Here is a 25,347-nt window from a genome sequence, read left to right as displayed (position 1 = left end):
GCTGGGAAGCTGTGCAGGCCCTGATTTGTGGATTTGAATTCCTCAGCCCTCAGATATGATTGGCTGGCTTAGAAGCCACGAAGGCCCCAATATGCAAATTTGAATGCCTCAGGACACATATTTGATTGGCTGGGAAACTGTGCAGGCCCTGATTTGAAAATTTGAATGTCTCAGTCCTCACAGAGGATTGGCTGCCTGGGGACCTGGCAGAAATATATAGAAATACTATTATTAAGCATAAATACTACATTTAGTAGAAATACTATGTTTTAGCAAAAATACTTTAAAAAGAAGAAAAACTATAATTTAGCAGAAATACTATATTAAGCACAAATCCTATAAAAAGCAGAAATACTATAATTTAGAACAAATAGTATAAAAAGCAGAAATACTATAATTTAGCAGAAATACTATGTTAGGCACAAATCCTATAAAAAGCAGAAATACTATAATTTAGCAGAAATACTATGTTAGGCACAAATCCTATAAAAAGCAGAAATACTATAATTTAGCAGAAATACTATATTAGGCATAAATCCTATGAAAAGGAGAAATACTATATTAAGCACAAATCGTATAAAAAGCAGAAATACTATATTAGGTACAAATCCTATAAAAAGCAGAAATACTATATTAGGCACAAATCCTATAAAAAGCAGAAATACTATATTAGGCACAAATAGTATAAAAAGCAGAAATACTATAATTTAGCAGAAATCCTATGTTTGGCACAAATCTTATAAAAATAATAAATACTATAATTTAGCAGAAATACTATATTAGGCACAAATCTTATGAAAAGCAGAAATAGTATCATTTAGCAGAATAGTAATAACTTACAAAATTACAAATATGGAGGCATATTGGAACACAAATGCACAGAGGGACACACAAACACAGGCTCTAATCCAGTCAACCAGTCTAACTATATTCAATTTAAATCCTACAATGACATGCTGCCAAATAAGGGCAGGGTTCTCTCTCTCCCACTAAACACACACACACACACACACACACACACACAGAGGGAGAGAGCTGCCGAATTTAAATCCACCAATCAGAGTGGCTGTTTACGTTTTCCCGCCAAAACAGGTGCATCTTTTTACACACGCAGGACAGAGAGGCACAGGATTATTGCAGCCTATTTCTCATAGTGAGGACTCCCCTCAAACAAATGACCATAATTTCCTAACCGTAGGGGCTAGAGCGGTCATTCTTACACCGTTTTGTTCAGAAGAGATGGGGGAATCTTCCAGTGTTAACAATTTATCATTAAAATATGAATTATTAAAGATATTTGACTTCTAATGCACCATAACTGAGCAGAGCGAAGCAAAAACTGCCTTGACTTGCCCTCAAACAACGCTTTCTAACTCTAAATCTATTTGGAGTATCGATATCATTCTTTCACCGTAAGAGACAGCAGGCTTTGGTGAACAGTCATAGAAATTTTCAGGTCTCTGTGGAAATCCAAAAAAAAGTTATGACGAGAGAAAAAAGTGGTTCATTTCCACAGTTTGAAATCTGAAGAAATCTGAGCGACGGACGAATTTCCTACCCTCAAACAAGTCCAACTCATTTCAGAACGGTAATAGGTGAGAAAGAAATTCTTGAATTGTGAGCGTCAGGGGTGTCTGAAGATATTCGGGGACAAGCCTCATGTCTTAAAGTCGCTTCGTTAAGGAGATATGACGATTCGAATATGCCTCTCATTACAGAAATCCAGCGATGATTTTGAACAAGCTCTCCATTGACTTTATATGGAGAGTTTTCTGACCTTGTGTTGGTCTGAGGAGATTTGCCAAAATTCTATAAATCCCACAACAATGATAGTGACATTTTCTGAAAGCCAGCAAAAATACCTACGTTTTGATGTATAATTTGTGGAAGTTGAGTGAAAATTGAGCAAGTAGCAAGAAGTTGTTCGGACATGAAGTGAAAATTGCAAAACCTTCAGTGACACACTGGAAGCCAAGAGCATAGCAACCATAACAACGCATGTATTTTGTGAAAAATCACAATTGTGCAACTGAAAACTTTAAGAGGCATAAAAGTAAAACGGTAAAAGATTTGAAAAAGCTGAATCATACATGAATAGCCCAATAATTTGTGAACATTTTAAAGTTTGAATGGTTTTTCTAGGCGAAAGTATGAGGAAGTAGTTAAGTTTCAAAAACAAGCAAAATTTAGCAGAATTTTGGAAGTTTTCCATTCATTTCAATGGGACAAATTAAAGGAAAAAAGCTTAATATTTTAAAAAGTATAATAGCAAAAAATAGCAAAAATCATAGCGCAAATTAGCAGAAATAGCAGAATAGTTTAAAATTTGAACGGTGAAAATAGCACAAAAATTGTGGAAGTAGTTAAAGGACGAAAAATGAGCAACTTGAAGAATAATAATAACTAGAAAAATTTGCATTTCCTGCGAAAATGCAGTGTGGATGCTTAAAGCTGAAGCTGTATGCAAAAAGTAGCTGAAAAAGCTGAAAAGTTGCAGAAATTGTAAAAACTTTGCAGAAGCAAAAGAAGTTTGCTAAAATGGAATAACTTAGCAGAACTGCAATATCTTAGAGGAAACATAATACTTGGCAGAAATACAATAGCATAGCAGAATTTAGCAGAAATATTGTAACTTACCAGAAACATGATAACTTCTCAAAAATACAAGAATTTAGGAGAAATAGTATAAGATAACAGAAAGAATATATTTAGCCAAAAATACTTAAACATTACAGAAACACTATGATTTAGAAAAATAGTACAACAGAGCAGAAATATTGTGATTTACCAGAGACACTGTGATGAACTATGAATATTGTAATTTTAAATTAAGACTATGTTTTAGCACAAATATTATAATTTGGCAGAAATACTATAATTGAGCAGAAATACTATATTAAGCACAAATCCTATAAAAAGCAGAAATGGTATGATTAAGCATAAATACTACATTTAGTAGAAATACTTTGTTTTAGCACAAATCCCATAAAAAGCAGAAATACTGTACTATGATTTAGTAGAAAGACTATAATTAATCAGAAATACTAAATTTAGCAGAAATACTATATTAAGCACAAATCCTATGAAAAGCAGAAATAGTATATTAAGCACAAATCCTATAAAAGCAGAAATAGTATATTAAGCACAAATCCTATAAAAGCAGAAATAGTATATTAAGCACAAATCTTATAAAATAGCAGAAATAGTGTGATTAAGCATAAATACTACATTTAGCAGAAATACTATATTAAGCACAAATCTTATAAAAAGCAGAAATACTATATTAAGCACAAATCCTATAAAAGCAGAAATAGTATATTAAGCACAAATCTTATAAAATAGCAGAAATAGTGTGATTTAGCACAATAGTAATAAGTTAAACAGAAAAATTGGAAAAGCAAAATGGACAGCTGAAAAAATGCTGAACATGCTGAGGTTCCCTCAAATATACTTGTTAAATGACAAAAATCAGCAAAAAAATTTATGACTGCCACACAATTACAAATATGTACACATGAGGAAACATACATGCACAGAGAGACACACACACAAGATCCAATTCAGTCAACCAGTCTAAATATATTGAATTTGAATCTTACAATGGGATCATCCCATTAAAAGGCTTTCTCTCTCTCTCTCTCTCTCTGTCACACACACACACACACACACACACACACACACACACACACACACACACACACACACACAGGGAGAGAGAAGTAAGTTTCTAGGTCAGCCTGGGAGCTGGTGAATTTGAATCCACCAATCAGAGAGGCTGTGCACTTTTCCCCACCAAAACAGGTGCATCTGTTTACACACGCAGCAGCACAGAGAGACACAGGATTTTTGCAGTCTATTTCTCATAGTGACGACTCCCCTCAAACAAATGACCATAATTTCCTAACCGTAGGGGCTAGAACGGTCATTCTTACACCGTTTTGTTCAGAAGAGATGGGGGAATCTTCAAGTGTTGACAATTTAATATTAAAATATGAATTTTTAGAGATATATGACATGGATGACTTGTTGACTTAGAAGCCACGAATTCCCCAATATGCAAATTTGAATGCCTGAGACCACATATGTGATTGGCTGGCTGGGAAGCCGTGCAGGCCCTGATTTGTGGATTTGAATTCCTCAGCCCTCAGATATGATTGGCTGGCTTAGAAGCCACGAAGGCCCCAATATGCAAATTTGAATGCCTCAGGACACTTATTTGATTGGCTGGGAAACTGTGCAGGCCCTGATTTCAAAAATTTGAATGTCTCAGTCCTCACAGAGGATTGGCTGCCTGGGGACCTGGCAGAAATATATAGAAATACTATTATTAAGCATAAATACTACATTTAGTAGAAATACTATGTTTTAGCACAAATACTATAAAAAGAAGAAAAACTATAATTTAGCAGAAATACTATATTAAGCACAAATCCTATAAAAAGCAGAAATACTATAATTTAGAACAAATAGTATAAAAAGCAGAAATACTATAATTTAGCAGAAATACTATGTTAGGCACAAATCCTATAAAAAGCAGAAATACTATAATTTAGCAGAAATACTATGTTAGGCACAAATCCTATAAAAAGCAGAAATACTATAATTTAGCAGAAATACTATATTAGGCATAAATCCTATGAAAAGCAGAAATAGGATGATTAAGCATAAACACTACATTTAGCAGAAATACTATGTTTGAGCAAAAATCCTATAAAAAGCAGAAATACTATATTAGGCACAAATCCCATAAAAAGCAGAAATAGTATGATTAAGCATAAATACTACATTTAGTAGAAATACTATGTTTTAGCACAAATAGTATAAAAAGCAGAAATATTGTAATTTAGCAGAAATACTATATTAGGCACAAATCTTATAAAATAGCAGAAATAGTATTATTTAGCACAATAGTAATAAGTTAAACAGAAAAATTGGAAAAGCAAAATGGACAGCTGAAAAAATGCTGAACATGCTGAGGGTCCCTCAAATATACTTGTTAAATGAAAAAATCAGCAAAAAAATGCACAGGGAGAGAGAAGTAAGTTTCTAGGTCAGCCTGGGAGCTGCTGAATTTGAATCCACCAATCAGAGAGCCTGTGTACTTTTTCCCGCCAAAACATGTGCCTCTTTTTACACACGCAGCACAGAGAGGCACAGGATTATTGCAGCCTATTTCTCATAGTGAGGACTCCCCTCAAACAAATGACCATAATTTCCAAACCGTAGGGGCTAGAGCGGTCATTCTTACACCGTTTTGTTCAGAAGAGATGGGGGAATCTTCCAGTGTTTACAATTTATCATTAAAATATGAATTATTAAAGATATTTGACTTGTAATGCACCATAACTGAGTAGAGCGAAGCAAAAACTGCCTTGACTTGCCCTCAAACAACGCTTTCTAACTCGAAATCTATTTGGAGTATCGATATCATTCTTTCACCGTAAGAGACAGCAGGCTTTGGTGAACAATCATGGAAATTTTCAGGTCTCTGTGGAAATCCAACAAAAAGTTATGACGAGAGAAAAAAGTGGTTCATTTCCACAGTTTGAAATCTGAAGAAATCTGAGCGAAGGACGAATTTCCTACCCTCAAACAAGTCCAACTCATTTCAGAACGGTAATAGGTGAGAAAGAAATTCTTGAATTGTGAGCGTCACGAGTGTCTGAAGATATACCGGGACAAGCCTCATGTCTTAACTTTGCTTCGTTAAGGAGATATGACGATTCGAATATGCCTCTCATTACAGAAATCCAGCGATGATTTTGAACAAGCTCTCCATTGACTTTCTATGCAGAGTTTTGAGACCTTGTGTTGGTCTGAGGAGATTTGCGAAAATTCTATAAATCCCACAACAATGATAATGACATTTTCTGAAAGCCAGCAAAAATACCTACGTTTTGATGTATAATTTGTGGAAGTTGAGTGAAAATTGAGCAAGTAGCAAACAGTTGTTCGGACATGAAGAAAAGGCTGCAAAAGCTTCAGTGTCACACTGGAAGCCAAGAGCATAGCAACCATAACAACACATGTATTTTGTGAAAAATCACAATTTTGCAACTCAAAACTTTAAGAGGCATAAAAGTAAAACGGTAAAATATTTGAAAAAGCTGAAACATACATGAATAGCCCAATAATTTGTGAACATTTTAAAGTTTGAATGGTTGTTCTAGGTGAAAATTTGAGGAAGTAGTTAAGTTTCAAAAACAAGCAAAATTTAGCAGAATTGCTGAAGTTTCCCATTAATTTCAATGGGACAAATTAAAGGAAAAAAGTGGAATATTTTAAAAAGTATAATAGTTAAAAATACCAAAAGATATAGCCAGCATTAGCAAAAATAGCAGAATAGTTTAAAATTTGAATGGTGAAAATCGGCTGAAAATTGTGGAAGTAGTTAAGTGCCAAAAAGTGTACGGAAGCAACTAGAATAAAGTATAAAGAATAAAGAGAAACAGGAACTCAATAGTGTGGATGCTTAAAGCATCCACACAATAATAATAACTAGAAAGTGCATTTTCTGAAGAAACTGCAGTGTGAATGCTTGAATCTGAATGTATGCACTGAAATGAATTAATTACTGAATTTAAGTTAAAAATCTTGAATGAGATAAAAAAAAAACAACCCGAATTTAACCTGAAAACAAAAGTGCTGAACTGCTAAAAGCTGAAGGTTACACAGAAGAAGAAGTTGGAAAAAAGCTGAAAATGTTTTAATTGTAAATTAGAAAAACCTAAGAAATGAGAAAAGAACATTTAGAGTCAGAAAACATCTGAATGAATATTAAAAGGTCATATTCTTTGAATCACTGAATGACTCAAATGTGATCCCTCCACTTTGATCCACACAGTTTAAAAAGTTTAAATGCCTGAGCTTTGAAAGATACAGTGTTGGAAAGAGAACAATAATGGTGACAATTTGAGGGTAAAATGATGGCTGTAACACTGTGGACACAGCAGCAGTTGAAAGAGAAGTGCTTAAGATGAATCTTGGTACAGTGGCAGGCAGAGCTCGTTAAGCAGGCAGGTGTGAGCCTGGTTGCTATAGTGACCGCACCCAATGGCTCCATACACACGTACACAGACATGCGCCTCACTTTTGCTGCTTAAAATGAACAGAAAAGTCAGGCCGAAACAAATCGTTCCCAAATGAAAAGTAAAAGTCGTATTGACAAAATTCTTTCACCGTGAGTGACAGCAATGTCTAGTCTACTGAATTCTCAGTTTTCATGCCTGTGGAGTTTATTATATGGACGTGGTGACAGTGGAAAGACACCATGCTCTTCTGATTTTCACACCAACCTTCTGAGCCATTTTAACATTAGAGTCTATGGAAGAGTTGGAGGGAGGAGGCTGTGCATTGGTGACATTTACGAAAGAACCATAACACCTAGGACAATAGTAAACACATTGGATGAAAGAGGACAGCGATGGCTACGTTTTGAGGGTAAAATCATACCTGTAGAGCAAACGCTGCGGACACAGCAGCAGTTTTAAAAAAGATTTTAAGATTAATTTTTTTGCTCCTCTCACTCTAGCAGTTGAGCTGTCTCACTCTAGCCCCAACATTCCGTCCCATACACACCCATTATAAACTTTGAAACGGATGAAAAAACATCATGAAACTTAAACTGGAACTGAAGAAAAAGTATAATAGATATTGAAAAGATAAATACAAGTTGAATAGTTGAATGTCTTGTCTTCGTTTTAAAGTTTGAATGGTGGCTCTATGTCAATGTATGTGGAAGTAGTAAGAGTTTAAAAATGAGTAAGTTGAATGAGAATTTGAAGGGTGTCCCCATTGAAATACATTATAAATTTTTGTTGAAAAAAGTTGAATAAAATTAAAAATATAAATGTTAAAAATGAGAAAAATAGAAGCAGTCATGTCCAAAAGAATAGGAATCTAATGGTGTTTGAATGGTTTTTCTAAGTTGAACGGTTTTGAAGGAGATAGATTACAAAAAACGTACGGAATCCATAATAATAAAATAGAACTAGAAAGTGCATTTTCTGAAGAAACTGCAGTGTGAATGCTTGAATCTGAATGTATGCATTGAAATGAAATAATTACTGAATTTAAGTTAAAAATTTTGAATGAGATAAAAAAAAAAAAAAACGAATTTAACCTGAAAACAAAAGTGCTGAACTGCTAAAAGCTGAAGGTTACACAGAAGAAGAAGTTGGAAAAAAGCTGAAAATGTTTTAAATGTAAATTAGAAAACCCTAAGAAATGAGAAAAGAACATTTAGAGTCAGAAAACATCTGAATGAATATTAAAAGGTCATATTCTTTGAATCACTGAATGACTCAAATGTGATCCCTCCACTTTGATCCACACAGTTTAAAAAGTTTAAATGCCTGAGCTTTGAAAGATACGGTGTTGGAAAGAGAACAGTAATGGCGACAATTTGAGGGTAAAATGATGGCTGTAACACTGTGGACACAGCAGCAGTTGAAAGAGAAGTGCTTAAGATGAATCTTGGTACAGTGGCAGGCAGAGCTCGTTAAGCAGGCAGGTGTGAGCCTGGTTGCTATAGTGACCGCACCCAATGGCTCCATACACACGTACACAGACATGCGCCTCACTTTTGCTCCTTAAAATGAACAGAAAAATCAGGCCGAAACAAATCGTTCCCAAATGAAAAGTAAAAGTCGTATTGACAAAATTCTTTCACCGTGAGCGACAGCAGCTTCTAGTCTACTGAATTCTCAGTTTTCATGCCTGTGGAGTTTATTATATGGACGTGGTGACAGTGGAAAGACACCATGCTCTTCTGATTTTCAAACGAACCTTCTGAGCCATTTTAACATTAGAGTCTATGGAAGAGTTGGAGGGAGGAGGCTGTGCATTGGTGACATTTATGAAAAAACCATAACACCTAGTACAATAGTAAACACATTGGATGAAAGAGGACAGCGATGGCTACGTTTTGAGGGTAAAATCATACCTGTAGAGCAAACGCTGTGGACACAGCAGCAGTTTTAAAAAAGATTTTAAGATTAATTTTTTTGCTCCTCTCACTCTAGCAGTTGAGCTGCCTCACTCTAGCCCCAACATTCCGTCCCATACACACCCATTATAAACTCTGAAACGGCTGAAAAAACATCATGAAACTTAAACTGGAACTGAAGAAAAAGTATAATAGATATTGAAAAGATAAATACAAGTTGAATAGTTGAATGTCTTGTCTTCGTTTTAAAGTTTGAATGGTGGCTCTATGTCAATGTATGTGGAAGTAGTAAGAGTTTAAAAATGAGTAAGTTGAATGAGGATTTGAAGGGTCTCCCCATTGAAATACATTATAAATTTTTGTTGAATAAAGTTGAATAAAATTAAAAATATAAATGTTAAAAATATGAAAAATAGAAGCAGTGTTGTCCAAAAGAATAGGAATCTAACGGTGTTTGAATGGTTTTTCTAAGTTGAACGGTTTTGAAGTTATAGGATTACAAAAAACGTACGGAATACAGAATAAAATATAATAATAACTAGAAAGTGCATTTTCTGAAGAAACTGCAGTGTGAATGCTTGAATCTGAATGTATGCACTGAAATGAATTAATTGCTGAATTTTGAGTTAAAAATATTGAATGAGATTAAAAAAAAAAAAAAAAAACGAATTTAACCTGAAAACAAAGGTGCTGAACTGCTAAAAGCTGAAGGTTACACAGAAGCAGAAGTTGGAAAAAAGCTGAAAATGTTTTAAATGTAAATTAGAAAACCCTAAGAAATGAGAAAAGAACATTTAGAGTCAGAAAACCTCTGAATGAATATTAAAAGTTCATATTCTTCTAATTGAAATGAACTTAAAAGAAGAACAAACATTCTGCAGAAAATACAAACTTTAATATACAGCATGATGTTTTTCAGACATATACACATGTGTATATCATGTTTAATAGTATTACATACATCAATTTGTTTTGTATGTCATAGAAAATAACATAAAAATCTTAAGTCATATTTTACAGCTTCTTTCTGAAAAGGACTGGTAGAATAAAGAAAAATAACTAAATTAAATAACTAAATAAAAAATAATGAGCAACATATGAAATACATGAAAATTCAACTTTTAAAACCACAATCCTGAACCTTTAAATTGTGTTGGTTTCTTAGAACATGGCTGAACAGCTGTTTCTATCGGTCTACTTAATCTTCTGATCTGTCTACACATCTTTTTATTACTCATTCTTCTTTATGTTTTAATGTAAACAGAGTCCACACAGTGGTAAAAGAGAACTGTATAGAGATTTGTGAGTAAACTCAAATGAAAGCCTAAGGTGGTGACACAGTTTAACACATGCAAATAATCAAATAAACACATTAGTCCTTTTTGTGAACATGGATAAATAAGTATCAATACAGCATTGTTCAGCCATGCCACTAAATGCTTTTTTACACATTGTTTTAACCTGGGCTCAGACACAAAGTCCCAAATTTAGTTAGTCCCTGACTTTGAGTTGTGGTTATGACTAATTATTATACACAAGTCTTTATCTATCTGAACTCTAAGGACACAAATATGAAAAAACCTATACTTACCAGCTGATACCCCACACTACACACTAGGTGTGCCATGTGACCTGAAACTTTGGTACAAAATCATCATAATCATTCTGTTAACACTGTTTTTTAACACTGTTTGTGTTGCTGTTCAGCAGTTTAAAATGTTTTAGATTGGATTACATGGAATGAATTTGAATTTTCTTGGGGGTTTTTGTATGTGTTTCGTTCTCAGCAGATTTTTTCTTCCATACTGTTGAATTCCAGTTACCACATTTCTGGTCATATGACATCCCAAGTGCCCACTTAAAAAAATCCCCACAGTTAATTCAACATTAAAACAAAATAAAAAAATGTTAAATAAATAAAGGTTTGCTCTGTGATGAAATATTAAATAAGCATACATTGTACAGAGCACTAACAATGAAAACAATCCTTTAGCCTGTTGATCAGAGAGAGGCAGTCATTATGTCCATTTAAAACCTGTAATCACAGAGCACAATGTTTCTGTGAAACTATGAAGTCCCATATGATCCTCATCACGTCCAGTGACTTCAGAGTGGATCCTCCCTGTCATCCGGCCAGTGTTTGATGTGTGGCAAGCAGCACAGAAGCAGGATAGCTGAGGACTTTAAAAGAAGAGCAGAAAACGGGAACATATGTAGTTGTAAATGTAAATATCAGTGATACTTGTCTTGTCAAAGGGAATAAAATAATGAAAATGTTAACTTACACACTCATTTAGGGAGGATCTTGACACTGCACAGAGGAGGCACAGTCAGTCTGACAATGATGGTGATCTCCAGGGATGTTTTCCTGCAGCAACATTCCTGCCAACTGGCCGTGTGATCCAGAGTAGTTGGTTTGTAATGAACAGAAAGGTGTATATGTTAGGTAGTGTGCACTCAGAGCTGGTCCTAAGAAACAAACACATCCTGTAATAAACTGAATACCTGTAGTAGTGCTGCTGCAAATATGAAGCCCTTCTATCATGAGTGGTTTCAAAGAAGGTGTTTTGGAGGCTCGGTCACAGAAACTGTGCAGTCTGTTCAGTCCTGAGTGTCTCAGCTCTGATGGGGATGGATCACAGAGGGAAACACCTGAGTACAGACATTACAATACACTCTAACACTCCTAAGGTCAAGTGAAAACACAATTTAAACACTTTACAAAGAATGAATACATGTTTTCATGGAAATTATGTCATTAACCCTTTTTGTTGTGAGTAAATCTCACCGACTGCTTGTGGGACAAGCTAGAAGGAGGACTTATCACAGAATGTCTCCTGTGCTCCAGATGTGAAGTCTCACGCTCTGATCGTACGGCGATGAAGATGGTGATGATGAAGCCTCTCTGATCTGTGGCATTACAGTTTCTAGCTGCTATGTGCTTCACACTGTTGGATCTTACATGTGAAGCTTGGAGAAGACACAGGAGGACTGTGTCTCTCTTAAAAAAGAAAAAGAAAAAAGGAAACCTAACACCCTCCCCCCCCTCAGCTCCCACCGTAAACCCCCCCCCCCCCACTCAACTCCCCAACCTCACACCATCCAATGTCTATACAAATGTAGGGTATCAGCTGGTAACAGAAAGCAAGTGTAACATATGCACTACATATGTAACACTGCTGAAACATTTCTGGCCAGAAATGTGCAGTTATCAACCCAGACCCACCCTGATGATTGCACTGGCCGAAACATGATAAAAGCTCATAAAAATGTATGTTTCATCGAAAGATTTGTCCAAAAATATAATCGTATACTTTTGAAAAAGTTTAAAGTTTATAACAAACCAAAATAATAACATTTTTGTAAATAGTATTTCAAAATAGAGGCACACATAAAGTGGCTTAACTGTCATTATTGCTGTAATTAGGTTTGTTTGTTTGTTTGTTTGTTTTTTTAAAAAGCAACCTTTAGTCATTATTGTTCTCTCAGAAACAATGAAGAAGCTGTTGAACATTTATGTGTTGTGTAGGCAATCCTCTGGTCCACCCTCCCTCCCTCCCAGCCACAGTGAGACTGGGGCAGCCTGGCAGGATGTTGAAGCCTGGCTGCAGAGAGGATATGCCTACACTATTCATTTTAAACTGCTATATTTGATTTTTCTGACATTTATAGGTTACTGTTAGTGAATTTTAGATTTTCTGTAATAAATAAAATTGTCATCTTTTACTGATATCATTACTTAATTCATGTAATTGTATTTTATGTAAACAATTCAAACATTATACTGCAATGCAGGGCGTCAACTTTTAAATATCGCTCTACTTTCTTAAGTCATTCAAAAATATAGAAATTACTTACTGTATTCAAAGATCTAGATCATGAATCATCACAGGACAATACACAGTATACTGGGTCATGGTAACTATGGTATGTCTTCATGACTCCAGAATGGAGACATCGATCTGACTGAGAAATGAAAATTAGGTCAAGCAGTGTGTTCTTCTCTGTGGTAGGGGCAGTGATGACCTGTGCGTATCCCCTAGACTCAAACAGCTCCAGGATTGGTTTGTTTGCACTGGATAAAACATTCTCATTAAAATCACCACAAACTATGATGGGATGACAGTCCATGATCTCCAATGAGTCTAATAGGCTTACCAGGTTTTTCAGGAATGGCCTCAGAGTGTAGTCTGGAGGTCTGTATACAACTGCAATCAGAGCACTGACTGGTGCTTCAACCTTTAAAGCCAGAAATTCAAGGTCAGTTACATTATGGATGTACTGTTTTTCATGCACTTGAATGTCACTTTTCACATAAACAGCAACTCCACCACCACTTCTGTTTGCCATCTGGGGAAAGTTTGTGTAGGACAGGTGTCTGTTGCGTTTGAACAAATTGTAATTTTCCAAGTGGAGACTCTCTGCGACAAAAGAGCCCCGCAGGTGTGTTTCTGTTAGGCACAAAACATCTGCTAGACACAATTCATGGTGACTTTTGATGTCATTAATGTGAGCTGGCAGTCCCTCTGTATTATGATGAACAATGGTGAAAACCTCTGACCTGCTCAGTGTTTGCCTCACGTGTAGAAGAGGCATCATGTCATCAAGGTTGGCTTGTCTCATGTTCTCAAGCGCTGCAGTGATTTCTGGGTTGGTGAATATTTTTTTCTCTTCCATATCAAGAAGATACAGTCCACTGAGAGACGTCACTCTACTGACAGCTACGTAGGCCATGCCGGGCTCAAAAATGCTCTTAAGAGAGACAACAGCTGATGTAGTTGTCATACCCTGTACCTTATGTATTGTACATGCAAAGGCCAGCTTCACTGGGAACTGTCTTCGTACCACTCCTTTCTGCTTCAGATTCTCCTCTGCTCTCTCAATGTACACCATGTCGTCTGCTGGTGTGCGGTTATTCTTTCCAGATGTCTCATTATCCATTTTAAGTCCAAGCTTGATGATGTGTTGGTCGTTTTCAGAGTGAACTACTCTAAGTAGTATTCCAAAAGCTCCATTAACCAAACCATTTTGTATGTCAATGTTTCTGGTGAGCATGACACGAGCTCCTTCTGCAACTTTCAGTGTGTCTGGTAACTCGTTTTTACCTCCTTTCAACGGTCTGTCTTGAAGTGCCATTCTGCCAGTTCTAGGATCTTTTCTATAATCATCTGCATGGATGTCAATGATATGAGTGTGGAGCAGAGCCAGTGTTGCAGAGTTGTGTGCATCCACTTCTTTATTAGTTGCAAAAATGTGCAACGCATCAGTTGGACAATGGGCTGGTTCAGTTATGGCCTGTGACAACAAATTTCTATCTGCTTCGCAAAGCTCATCCAACTTTCCTTTCACACGAATTCTGTTCAGCATCTCTGCAAAGACAACATCATCTTTCTGACGCATAATCTCAGTCAGAGTGATCATCTGAAAATGCTCCCGCCACAGGTCGATCTCAGACGGGTCGTGCACACAGAGAGGTTTAGACTGTCGCACTGGGGGTAGCTGATAGAAGTCTCCGACAGCAATGACTGACATGCCTCCAAAGGGTCTCCGAGTCCCTTTGATCTGTTTGAGTCTTGCATCTACATATGCAAACAGATGTCTTGACACCATAGACACTTCGTCAATGACGATTATTTCAGCATTCAAAAGTTCTGATCTGACTTCATCCAGCTGATTGCCAAGTCCCTGAATGGGAGGTTTTAAGCTTCTAGGCAGCTTGAGAAGAGAATGCAGTGTTGTTCCAGAAATGTTAAAAGCTGCAGTCCCAGTGAAAGCAGTTAACAGGACAGTGGGTTTTGATATGTCAACGTCGTCTGCATATCTGGGCACTTTGCTCAGTATCTTAGATGCTTCTGAGTAGATGCATTTGATAAGATGTGATTTTCCTGTTCCAGCACCACCATTAATATAAAAGAAAAACTGCTCTGGATTTAGAGCACAGACTCTTTTAATGCACCAGTCTCTAACTGCATAAAATATGCAGGCTTGCTTCTTGTTCAGATTCTGAAACATCTGACGTAACAATGTGGGATCAATAGCAGGGGGTTCCCTGATGGCTCTGACTTCTGTTGAAGCATCAGCCTGACGGCTGTAGTCGGGCACATCTTCCTGTTCATTTTCATTGTCTCGCTCTCTTTCTTGTTCAACAAGTGGCAACCTTACGAGATCTGATTCAGGTGCCAGATTACACCATTCGTCAGTCACACCTCTGTTCTGCTCATATTCCTCAACAGCGCTCTCGATCTCCTCACTGTTTTTCTCATATTTTTCTCTGTTTCTTTTGACAATGTGTTGCACGTACTCAAGATGGTCAGTACCTGGTAGCTGTACACAGCCAGCACCATAGAAAGCCTGATAGGTTGGCAACGATGGTGTTTTCAGTTCGTGGTCTGAACGATGAGGAAGGTACAGTTTAAGCAGTCTTCCGTAATATTGCTCTGGATGTTTTTCTTGTGAGCAGCGGTGAAATCTGATGATAGCAGGCTTATCATTTTTGCGCCTTTGCACAAACCCCATCTCATTGAGAAGGGGCAAAACATCTTTACCTTTTTTCTGTTGGCCATAGACAATCCTGCAAGTAGCAGCAAAGTCTGCCATGCACATCTCCTCATACTCTGGTGTTTCAGGTCTGGCTTTGTATTTGTCATTCAAAGATGTCATCCAAACATTGGAAGACTCAGGTGTTGTGTTGTCCAGAACTGACAGGGGACGACTCATTTTCACAGGATTATCATCAGTTGGAATGAATATTACAGCACGTGAGCATTGCTTCATGTGAAGACCACATGCACGAGCAACACACTCCTGTGCACTGATCTCTCGCTTCTTTGAATATGCCTGCATGACGGCTCTCATTTCATCGCACTCATTTACACTGTCTTTATGGGAGTTCTCAATGACAGTTTTCAGGTACTCAGATAGCCCGCCCTCTTTTTTTGATATATATTTCATTAAATAATTTGCAGCACCAAAAGCATCTAAAACAAAGCTTATGTCGATATTACTGTTCCAGGCTTCAAGCAGATGTGGATTATAGCCGTTTATCCAAGAGTCTTTTGGATCACGCTTTAGTATGATCGTACTCCTCATGTTCATTTTATTCAGGTATCTCTGATATTCTGCATGTGTCAACTTGCATCTTTCCAAGAGCTGCTCTAAACTCATGGAAGCAGTTTCAGGTTCATTCAGCAGCTGGTTCAGTGGTCTGAGCTTGTTCTTTGCTGTTTCTACTTCCAGTGCATCATCCTCACTGGGTCTTGTGATCATTGTCTCATTGCAGGGTGGTTTGGGAAAACCAAAACGGCACCCGGAGCTTAAACTCCTAAAACACGTCTTTGTGTGGTTCTTACTGTGTTTTTGCACTTCTGTTACTTTTTTGTACAGTTCAGGTTGTTTATGTGGATCAGGCAGCTGAGCTGTGATGTATTTGTTTATAAAATCAAGAACAGTTTGCTCATCATCCTCCTCAAACACAGGAGCACCTTCTACCCACAGGAGGCAGTGTATGTGTGGGCTTCCTCTGTGCTGAAACTCAACTCTGTAAAAGTAGTCAATGACTTTGCCAAGTGGCTCTGCGGGAGATAAGAGTAAATCTCTGAATAATGCTTCAACTCTCTTGTCAAACATGCGCATTGTTGTGACAGGATTGCTTCTCAGGATGTCACACTTTGCTGACCAGTCGAGTCCTTCAAAATTCACTTGTTCACCTTGCTGCCTTGTTATTGCCTCGATCACTTCAGGCCAGCGCATTTCAGCAGCTGAAAATGTGCAAAAGAACGTGGGAGTTCCCAACTGTCTGATCATGGCAAAAAGATCTCTTGTTGTTTTCTCCCAATAGGCTGGGGTTCCTCTCAGAGGCTGCATGAATCTCACTGCATCTTTATTTCGCACCAGTTTCTCCACCTCATGTTTATCTTGTAACATGCCTGAGGTTATTTTTCTACCATCTCTGGTCAGAGGCTTTGCCTTCCTTAACTGTACTGTCATGCTGGATGTAGCCAAGTGTATTTCAGTCACAAACTGTGCAAAGAACAAATAGTTTGTGTCTTTGGCAAAACGATCATCAATGCAGAAAAGTCTTGATTTGAAATACCCACTGGGGGATACTTTGATCAGCCTTCTTTCATCAAGTGTGTTTTGGCCTGTAGGAAACTGCACAGGGAAGGCCATGGCCTCCAGTTTAGGTGTTTTGAAAAAACTTATTGGATTGTTTCTCTCTGCAGGAGCAACAGAGTAGATTCCTTCACTGAAACATAATATCTCCTCAGCCACATCAGGGGGCTGCAAACAGGACTCGAGTGCAAAACCACCATTAGTCAGTCCATCTGCTTGCTCTGAATCATCTATCATCTGTTCATGCGATTGTTCACCATCACAGGGTAACATGTCAATATCCTGTTCATTTTTATTTTGTGCTTCACTCAGTGCATTTTTCTCACAGCTGTCAATTTCCATTAAATCAGCCTCATCATAATCATCCTCATTCATGTTTTCATCATCATCATCCTCATCATCTTCATCAGGAAGAGTTGGATCACACAGCTCAGGATCATCTCTGATGCTCACATCCTTATACTGTGGATGAATCTGCTTGAGTTTATGCAGTGCTTGCACAAGTTTAGACCAGCTTACAGTCTGAAACAGCTGATGACCTTTGTAAGACAAGCGTCTCTTCAATTTTACTCTCATGACCTGAGAATTAATTCTTAATCGAGGCAATGCTTCAACAGTTTCCTGTACCTCTGATGGGACACAGACCACATTTCCTCTAATTGCTCTTTGTCTGCCTTTGGGAAGAGGAATGATCTTGGCAAATGGTATGCACTTGGCTATGAGATGTCTCTCCAGTATGTTGAGATCAGACAGTTCAGGTGGAGTATCAGCAAGATCCAGTTTATTGGCAACAGCAAGTGCTGGCATGGATCCATTTTTAAGATGATCGTGGCAGGTGTGACAAATCCACTCTCTCTTTCTCTCATCGGGAACATTGCACTGCTCATTTCTGCAGTTTTCATCACAAACATGAACAAACTTTCCTGTCAAACATGTTGCAACCACATGTGGGTTTTTGACATAATTTGACCTTCTGCAGGGTCGTACTTGGTTTGGAAATGAAGCCTTGAAGCATACAGTACATGGGTATGATGGTCCAGCTTTGATTTGTGATTTGAACACAGATATGGCCTCGTTAATCACACTGTTGTCACTCTCTTGGGTTTGTCTGTTCACCCATCTGTATTTCCTTTTTATTTTCATTGCACATCTCATATTGTGCATAATCCTGAAGGCAAGATTACTTTGATACCTGTCTCGCATTAGTTGTTTCATTAGTTGTCTGTGTCTTACTCTGAATGCGTCATCACGTGCATAACGCTGAGTCACTCGAGATCTCTGTCTCTCTCTGAATTCAGGGTTTTCTTGATACCTTTTAGTGATATAGTTTTTTTGTTTTTGTCTAAATTCAGCATTGTCACAGTAGCGTCTTTTAATATATTGTTGTTGTTTCTTTCTGAATTCATCGTTCTCACAGTAGCGTCTTTTAATATATTGTTGTTGTTTCTTTCTGAATTCATCGTTCTCACAGTAGCGTCTTTTAATATATTGTTGTTGTTTCTTTCTGAATTCATCGTTCTCACAGTAGCGTCTTTTAATATATTGTTGTTGTTTCTTTCTGAATTCATCGTTCTCACAGTAGCGTCTTTTAATATATTGTTGTTGTTTCTTTCTGAATTCATCGTTCTCACAGTAGCGTCTTTTAATATATTGTTGTTGTTTCTTTCTGAATTCATCGTTCTCACAGTAGCGTCTTTTAATATATTGTTGTTGTTTCTTTCTGAATTCATCGTTCTCACAGTAGCGTCTTTTAATATATTGTTGTTGTTTCTTTCTAACTGTAGCATTCTCAGAAAAACGTTTTTTAACATATTGTTTTTGTTTCTTTCTGAATTCATCATTTTCACAGTAACGTCTTTTCATATACTGTTGTCTTTTCTGTCTGACTTCAGGATTGTTTTTATATGCCTCACTTGTGCAAGATTTTTTCTTTTCTTTGTAATTTTTATTTGAAGCATACTTTTGTTGTTCTTTCCTTTTTTGGTTTTCTTTTCTCTGATTTCTGGGTTTCTCTGATGCCATTAATCTTCTTTTCATTTTGTTCCTTTGTTGTTTATTAACTTTTTTCAGTTTTTGTAAAACTATATCAGAAAGGTCACAGGCAGCAACATTTGTTATGGCAGCATTTGATTGACATGAAAAAGCATCACTTGATGGAAGGAAACTTAATTCACTGCATAGTTGTTCAGTGGGTATATTAGGAGGTTCATTCTGATCTTCATATGATGTGAACTGAGTCATTTGGTCTTCTTTTTGTTTCACCATTTGACAAAAGATGTTCTCAGTCAGATCAGTGGTTGTGTTTCTCCTTGGAGAAGAGGGGTTTGCTTCATCAACAGTTGCATCAGAGTGAGTAGGTGCCACAGCAGTGGCAGCTGTTGGTCTGCAGACTGTGTCTGTGATAGTATCACTCAGGTTGACTGTGCTCATACTGTAGAACTGCACAGGCTTCAGCTCATAGTTACAAGAAGGTGATATCTCCATCATTTCATAAGAATCTTGGATCCTCTTAATCATGTCACTGAGGAGTGTGAATTTCAGCATCACTGCTGTACCACGATTACGTGACTGTAGTAGTAGAGGAAGACCACTGGGTGTTCTGGAGTGTGGATCAAAGAAACCATATTTGCTTGATGTGGATCTGAACACTGCTATACACAATCCACTCATAATCAGTAAGGCATACTGCACATCTGACAACAGGCAGCTCAGTCCTGCTTCTAAGCTGAGAAAGGTATCTACTGCTTCCTCTGGAGGTTCTTCAAATGTCCCATACCGGGAAGGCTGTGTCATGTCGACATCATACATAGACCAGCGAGCATCAACTTTGTCTGGCAGCTCATCGGTTGCCAAATGAATATTTTTAGGAAATCTTTTCTTGGCCTCTTTGTACATCACATCACCTTTATCCAAGACCAGATTAAGGTCAGCTGTAGTCATGTTTTCATTCTCATGAAGGAATGCAAGAAATGTGAGTGAGTTACATGTGCACTGCTTGTTTCTGGAGTCTCCATACTTGGGATGAGCCTGGCTGTGAGATGCACAGACCTGTGTAACAGATGGCTGATTTTCAAGGTTCATTCTTTCTGCATGAGATGGTCCTGCCACATCACTGTGACAGCCTCTTTTCAAAAAATCAGCATAACCCACCTGTGGGTCACATGACACCTCATGTTGTTCATTAAATTCATGCTGCAGTCCACTCTTTACAGCATCAGCATAAGATACCTGTTGTACATGTGCAGGAACATGTTGACCTGCCTGTTTGACACCATCAGCATTGGTCTTTGTAGACACACTGTCTTCTGCAGAGCTCTGAGGAAAATCAAACTCAGCCTGTTCACATATTGGTACACTGTGAAACTCATGGAACTTCTTCCAGCGTTGTTTTGCAGCTTGTGACTTTTTCTGCTTCCTTGGCATTTTCACACACCTGTGTTTCTTAGGCTTTAGAAAATATGTTTATAAAATAAGAGTGGCACACACCAGGAGATGTTCTCTTTGTCTTTATATTTCAGTTTTTATTTGTCAGAAACAGTTGTCTTTCGTTTGACAGTTTGTTCTTCAGTCAAGAGAATATTATGCACTCTCTTTATTAGCTTGGCACAACTTAGCAGCAAGCGCAAAGTGAAAAACAGGTAGAGAGAAAATTTAGAAGAGAGAACAGGCAGAGCAGGAGAGACACGGCTGGGAAATCACAATCAAACCGTGAATTAGAGTTTTCTTTGTTTGTTCTCAGGTAGAGGCAATATATGCACTCCTTATTGCTTTAATGGCTTGGCGTTTTTCAGCAGCAAGCCAAGAGTGAAAAACAGGTAGAGAGAAAATTTAGAAGAGAGAACAGGCAGAGCAGGAGAGACACGGCTTGGAAATCAAACCGCAGATTTTTCTTTGTTTGTTCAGTTTGTTCATAGGTTGAGGCAAAATATGCACTCTTTATTGTTTTGTTGGCTTGGCGTTTTTCAGCAGCAAGCCAAGAGTGAAAAACAGGTAGAGAGAAAATTTAGCAGAGAGAACAGACAGAGCAGGAGAGACACGGCTTTGAAATCAAACCGCAAAAGGATTGTTGGTTTGGCAAAATTTCTCACAAACCACAGAGTGAAATACAGATGGAAAGAAGGCAGAGACAACAGGTGGAGCAAGACAGAGGACAGAGGGGTTGGGGGGTTGGGATGTGAGAGAGAAGACTGGAGATCTGGTCCTTGTTCTTCTTCTTCTACACACTGTGAACAAAAAAACAAGAAAAATATAATAATTTTATTAAAATAATATCACATGGTAATTGTATGAACTAATTGTGACTACTGAAAAAGGACAAAACAAATATTCAAGCTAAACTGTTGTCGGCTGCCATGTGCAAAAAGTTGCATAATTGGGCACTTTTTAAAATAATAAATATTTAATTAAATTCAGCAATAATATTTTTAAATACAAATATGATTGAGTGAATCATTAACTAATCACATGTAGTGTGACTACAAAAATATACGAAAAAAAATATTTAGCCCAATTGTTAAGCTGCACTTGTGTGTATTTGTTATAAAATTGTGTTTAAAAGGTCTAGCAAAAACTTTGAACCCATCACTTTACAGTTTATATTATTCAGATTTTTTATTTTTATTTTGGTCTGCTTCTCTTACAGTATGTGCACACCTACCAGGCAAAGCACAGATGTCAGTCAAGTTCCTGAAAGTGTAAGAGGAGAAATAATATGTTAGTTGTCTGTACAGTGTTATCAGACTAACAGAAATACAAAGCCCACACGACATGATACACTGAACTTATAATTAGCAGGTTATAGAATAATACAGCACACTAAAAGACACAGCAGCCATTTTATAATTCAAACTAATTACCTGAAGTATTGCCACTTATGTAAGACTGTTAGACTGTTACTAGCCTTAGCATTCCAGCTAGCATTAGCACTTCAGTTAATGTTAGCATTGCAGCTAGCGTTAGCATTGCAGCTAGCGTTAGCATTGCAGCTAGCGTTAGCATTCTTACTGTTAAAACTGAGCCACAATGGCAATAATAAAGCTCATTTGTTACTTTTGACTCAGTGACTGCCAATAAATATCACAGGGATATCACAGGAATATTCTTTTTGTCAGTTAACAATTGCTAAGGCTAGTGTTAGCACTATAGCTGGCATTAGCATTAGCATTGAAGCTAGCGTTAGCATTTCAGCTAGCGTTAGCATTGCAGCTAGCGTTAGCATTGCAGCTAGCGTTAGCATTCTTACTGTTAAAACTGAGCCACAATGGCAATAATGAAGCTCATTTGTTACTTTTGTCTCAGTGACCGCCAATAAATATCACAGGGATATCACAGGAATATTCTTTTTGTCAGTTAATAATTGCTAAGGCTAGTGTTAGCACTATAGCTGGCGTTAGCATTAGCATTGAAGCTAGCGTTAGCACTGCTGCTAACAGCAAAACATCATAAACCTGTATAAATGATAGCGAAGGTTATTCTTTTTTTTTTTTCTTTCTTTATTCTTTGAACTCTGTTGGACTTGATATGTGAGTTTAAATGTCAAACGTATTTTTACCATCATAAAAATAAAACACTGCAGTACTGATTGTATTGTACTTACCACAGCAGAGAGCAAAGCGGAATGACGACAGTTGGTCCAGTGATGGGTTAAAAACAGATGAGGCGTTCAGGTGGTGCTTGGAAATTTGAGCATCAGTTTGAACAGCATTAATGAGCATATACATGTCTGTGTGTTGGTCTGTGTGTGTGACAGACATAGAGAGATAGAGGGAAAAAATACACTATACTAGTGTACAAATTGGTACTTTTTGCCCAAGTATAAGCGAATGAGTGACATACAGAAAAACAGGGCAACTGGCATTAAATGAGCAAATAAAAAGTATTAAATCTTGAACTGTTTTGTGGGTTTTATTTTAAGACTACTTTGAGTGTATTCGTGGGGAGATAAACTATACAGACTATAAACAGAAACATTAAATGAGATTAGATTAGTTAAACGTTAGTTAAAAGGTGGGGAAATTAACTACAGACAGGTAGATGCTGTGAGCTTTAATTATCCAGTCAGAAAAGATTATTTTAAAGTCATCAACTGACTCCAGATCTGAAAAACCTGTGTGCAGAAGACAAGTCCACCAATACACAATCAGCTTGCATTTAGCAGGGCAATCAGAATGCTCTATTCAGTTGGCCTACACTAACTACTGACATACTATTTGTCTGAATTATTAACGGAGCCAAGATGCAGACTGCTTAAGTAGAGAGCGAGCTTTATTAACACGAAGGCAAAACAAACAGGAACGTGGTGTACAAAAAACACCTAAGAGTAACCTAAACTGGAAAAGGCTAAGCAAAAACAAACATGAAACAGAGATGCAGGGAGATGTAGAAAACATAGGGAAGCCACACAGGGCAACGGAGGGCGATACACAGATGAACCAGCCGCAAACACAAGGCTTAAATACACAGAGGGATAACGAGGGAATGAGACACAGAAGGAGGGCACAGCTGGGAGTAATCAGACATGATTGTCTGACATGTAATCTGAACACACTGAGATTGGACACGGACCTTCAACGTAAAACAGGAAACACACCGACAGAACAAAACCCACACAAACTTAACACAGACTAGGGAACACAGAACATAGGAACATGAAATGTGAAAAAGGAGCACAAAATCCCATAATAATAATAAACTTAAATATAAACAAGGAGTCACAGACTCTGGACAATGACACTATTATTCTGTGACCCCTTTCAAATCTGCTTAATGGCATCTGTTGGAAAAACTGCTTCTAAATCCAAAATTGTAATTCCTGTCAAGCCAGCTTTTAAACCATGGAGATCCAGAGGAATTTTTCTACACAACAGCATGTTCTTTATGTTCCCGCTGTCAAAAATGTGGTCACAGGAGTAATTTAAAAGGTGGGGTCTTTTCTGCTGTTGAGACAAACTCCTGACTGAAAACAATGTATTTCTATGGGTCAGTTAGGAGGTTATCTATCTACTTGGATCTACACAGTTCAAAAAGTTTACATCTCAATGTTTTGAAAGACACGGTGTTGGAAAGAGAACAACAATGGCTACGTTTTGAGGGTAAAATGATGGCTGTAAAGCAAACACTGTGGACACAGCAGCAGTTGAAAGAGAAGTGTTTAAGATGAATCTTGGCAGACTGAGAGAGAGCTCGTTAAGCAGGCAGGTGTGAGCCTGGTTGCTATAGTGACTGCACCCAATGGCTCCATACACACGACACAGACATGCGCCTCACTTTTGCTGCTTAAAATGAACAGAAAAGTCAGGCCGAAACAAATCGTTCCCAAAAGAAAAGTACAAGTTGTATTGACAAAATTCTTTCACCGTGAGTGGCAGCAATGTCTAGTCTACCAAATTCTCAGTTTTCATGCCTGTGGAGTTTATTATATGGACGTGGTGACAGTGGAAAGACACCATGCTCTTCTGATTTTCAAACGAACCTTCTGAGCCATTTTAACATTAGAGTCTATGGAAGAGTTGGAGGGAGGAGGCTGTGCATTGGTGACATTTATGAAAGAACCATAACACCTAGTACAATAGTAAACACATTGGATGAAAGAGGACAGCCATGGCTACGTTTTGAGGGTAAAATCATACCTGTAGAGCAAACGCTGCGGACACAGCAGCAGTTTTAAAAAAGATTTTAAGATTAATTTTTTTGCTCCTCTCACTCTAGCAGTTGAGCTGTCTCACTCTAGCCCCAACATTCCGTCCCATACACACCAATTATAAATTTTGAAACGGGTGAAAAAACATCATGAAACTTAAACTGGAACTGAAGAAAAAGTATAATAGATATTGAAAAGATAAATACAAGTTGAATAGTTGAATGTCTTGTCTTCGTTTTAAAGTTTGAATGGTGGCTCTATGTCAATGTATGTGGAAGTAGTAAGAGTTTAAAAATGAGTAAGTTGAATGAGAATTTGAAGGGTCTCCCCATTGAAATACATGGGAAATTTTTGTTGAATAAAGTTGAATAAAATTAAAAATATAAATGTTAAAAATGAGAAAATTAGAAGCAGTCATGTCCAAAATAATAGGAATCTAACGATGTTTGAATGGTTTTTCTAAGTTGAACGGTTTTGAAGGAGTAGGCTTTGAAAAAACGTACGGAAAAATAAAATATAATAATAATAATAATAATAATAATAATAAAGATTCGAATAACAATACTGTGAATGCTTTTCAAGCATTCACACTAACTAGAAAGTGCATTTTCTGAAGAAACTGCAGTGTGAATGCTTGAATCTGAATGTA

The 25,347-nt window shown here is 37.3% G+C and overlaps 1 protein-coding gene and 1 long non-coding RNA gene across 4 annotated transcripts; both read right to left on the bottom strand.

The window, feature by feature from the left end:
• Positions 1-11,481: 11,481 nt before the first annotated feature.
• LOC143414022 (uncharacterized) lies at positions 11,482-16,301 on the bottom strand. 2 transcript variants are annotated; one of them, XM_076877631.1, is made up of 2 exons: positions 13,106-16,301; positions 11,482-11,569 (listed from the first exon to the last, which is right to left on the bottom strand). In XM_076877631.1, the coding sequence occupies exons 1-2, from the start codon at positions 16,211-16,213 to the stop codon at positions 11,564-11,566; spliced, it is 3,114 nt and encodes a 1,037-aa protein (XP_076733746.1). In that variant the 5' UTR covers positions 16,214-16,301; the 3' UTR covers positions 11,482-11,563. The 2 variants fall into 2 exon arrangements, 1 of the variants encoding a protein (XP_076733746.1); XR_013094579.1 differs by lacking the exon at positions 13,106-16,301 and adding an exon at positions 11,736-11,965 and having other exon boundaries at positions 11,499-11,569.
• Positions 16,302-20,554: 4,253 nt separating this feature from the next.
• Positions 20,555-22,791, bottom strand: LOC143414085 (uncharacterized). Of its 2 annotated transcripts, none has more exons than XR_013094641.1 (3): positions 22,656-22,791; positions 21,717-21,745; positions 20,555-21,282 (listed from the first exon to the last, which is right to left on the bottom strand). It is a non-coding gene; the product is annotated as an uncharacterized LOC143414085 (long non-coding RNA). The 2 variants fall into 2 exon arrangements; XR_013094642.1 differs by lacking the exon at positions 22,656-22,791 and adding an exon at positions 21,916-21,938.
• Between the last annotated feature and the right edge of the window lie 2,556 nt (positions 22,792-25,347).

The sequence above is a fragment of the Maylandia zebra genome, linkage group LG19 (genome assembly GCF_041146795.1).
Source record: "Maylandia zebra isolate NMK-2024a linkage group LG19, Mzebra_GT3a, whole genome shotgun sequence".
NCBI classification, from domain to species: Eukaryota; Metazoa; Chordata; class Actinopteri; order Cichliformes; family Cichlidae; genus Maylandia; species Maylandia zebra.
This window is presented reverse-complemented; position numbering and strand designations above follow the sequence as displayed.

Bases quoted from the DNA above. Each gene is read 5' to 3' on its own strand.
- LOC143414022 (XM_076877631.1), bottom strand. From the start codon at position 16,213: ATGATCACAAGACCCAGTGAGGATGATGCACTGGAAGTAGAAACAGCA.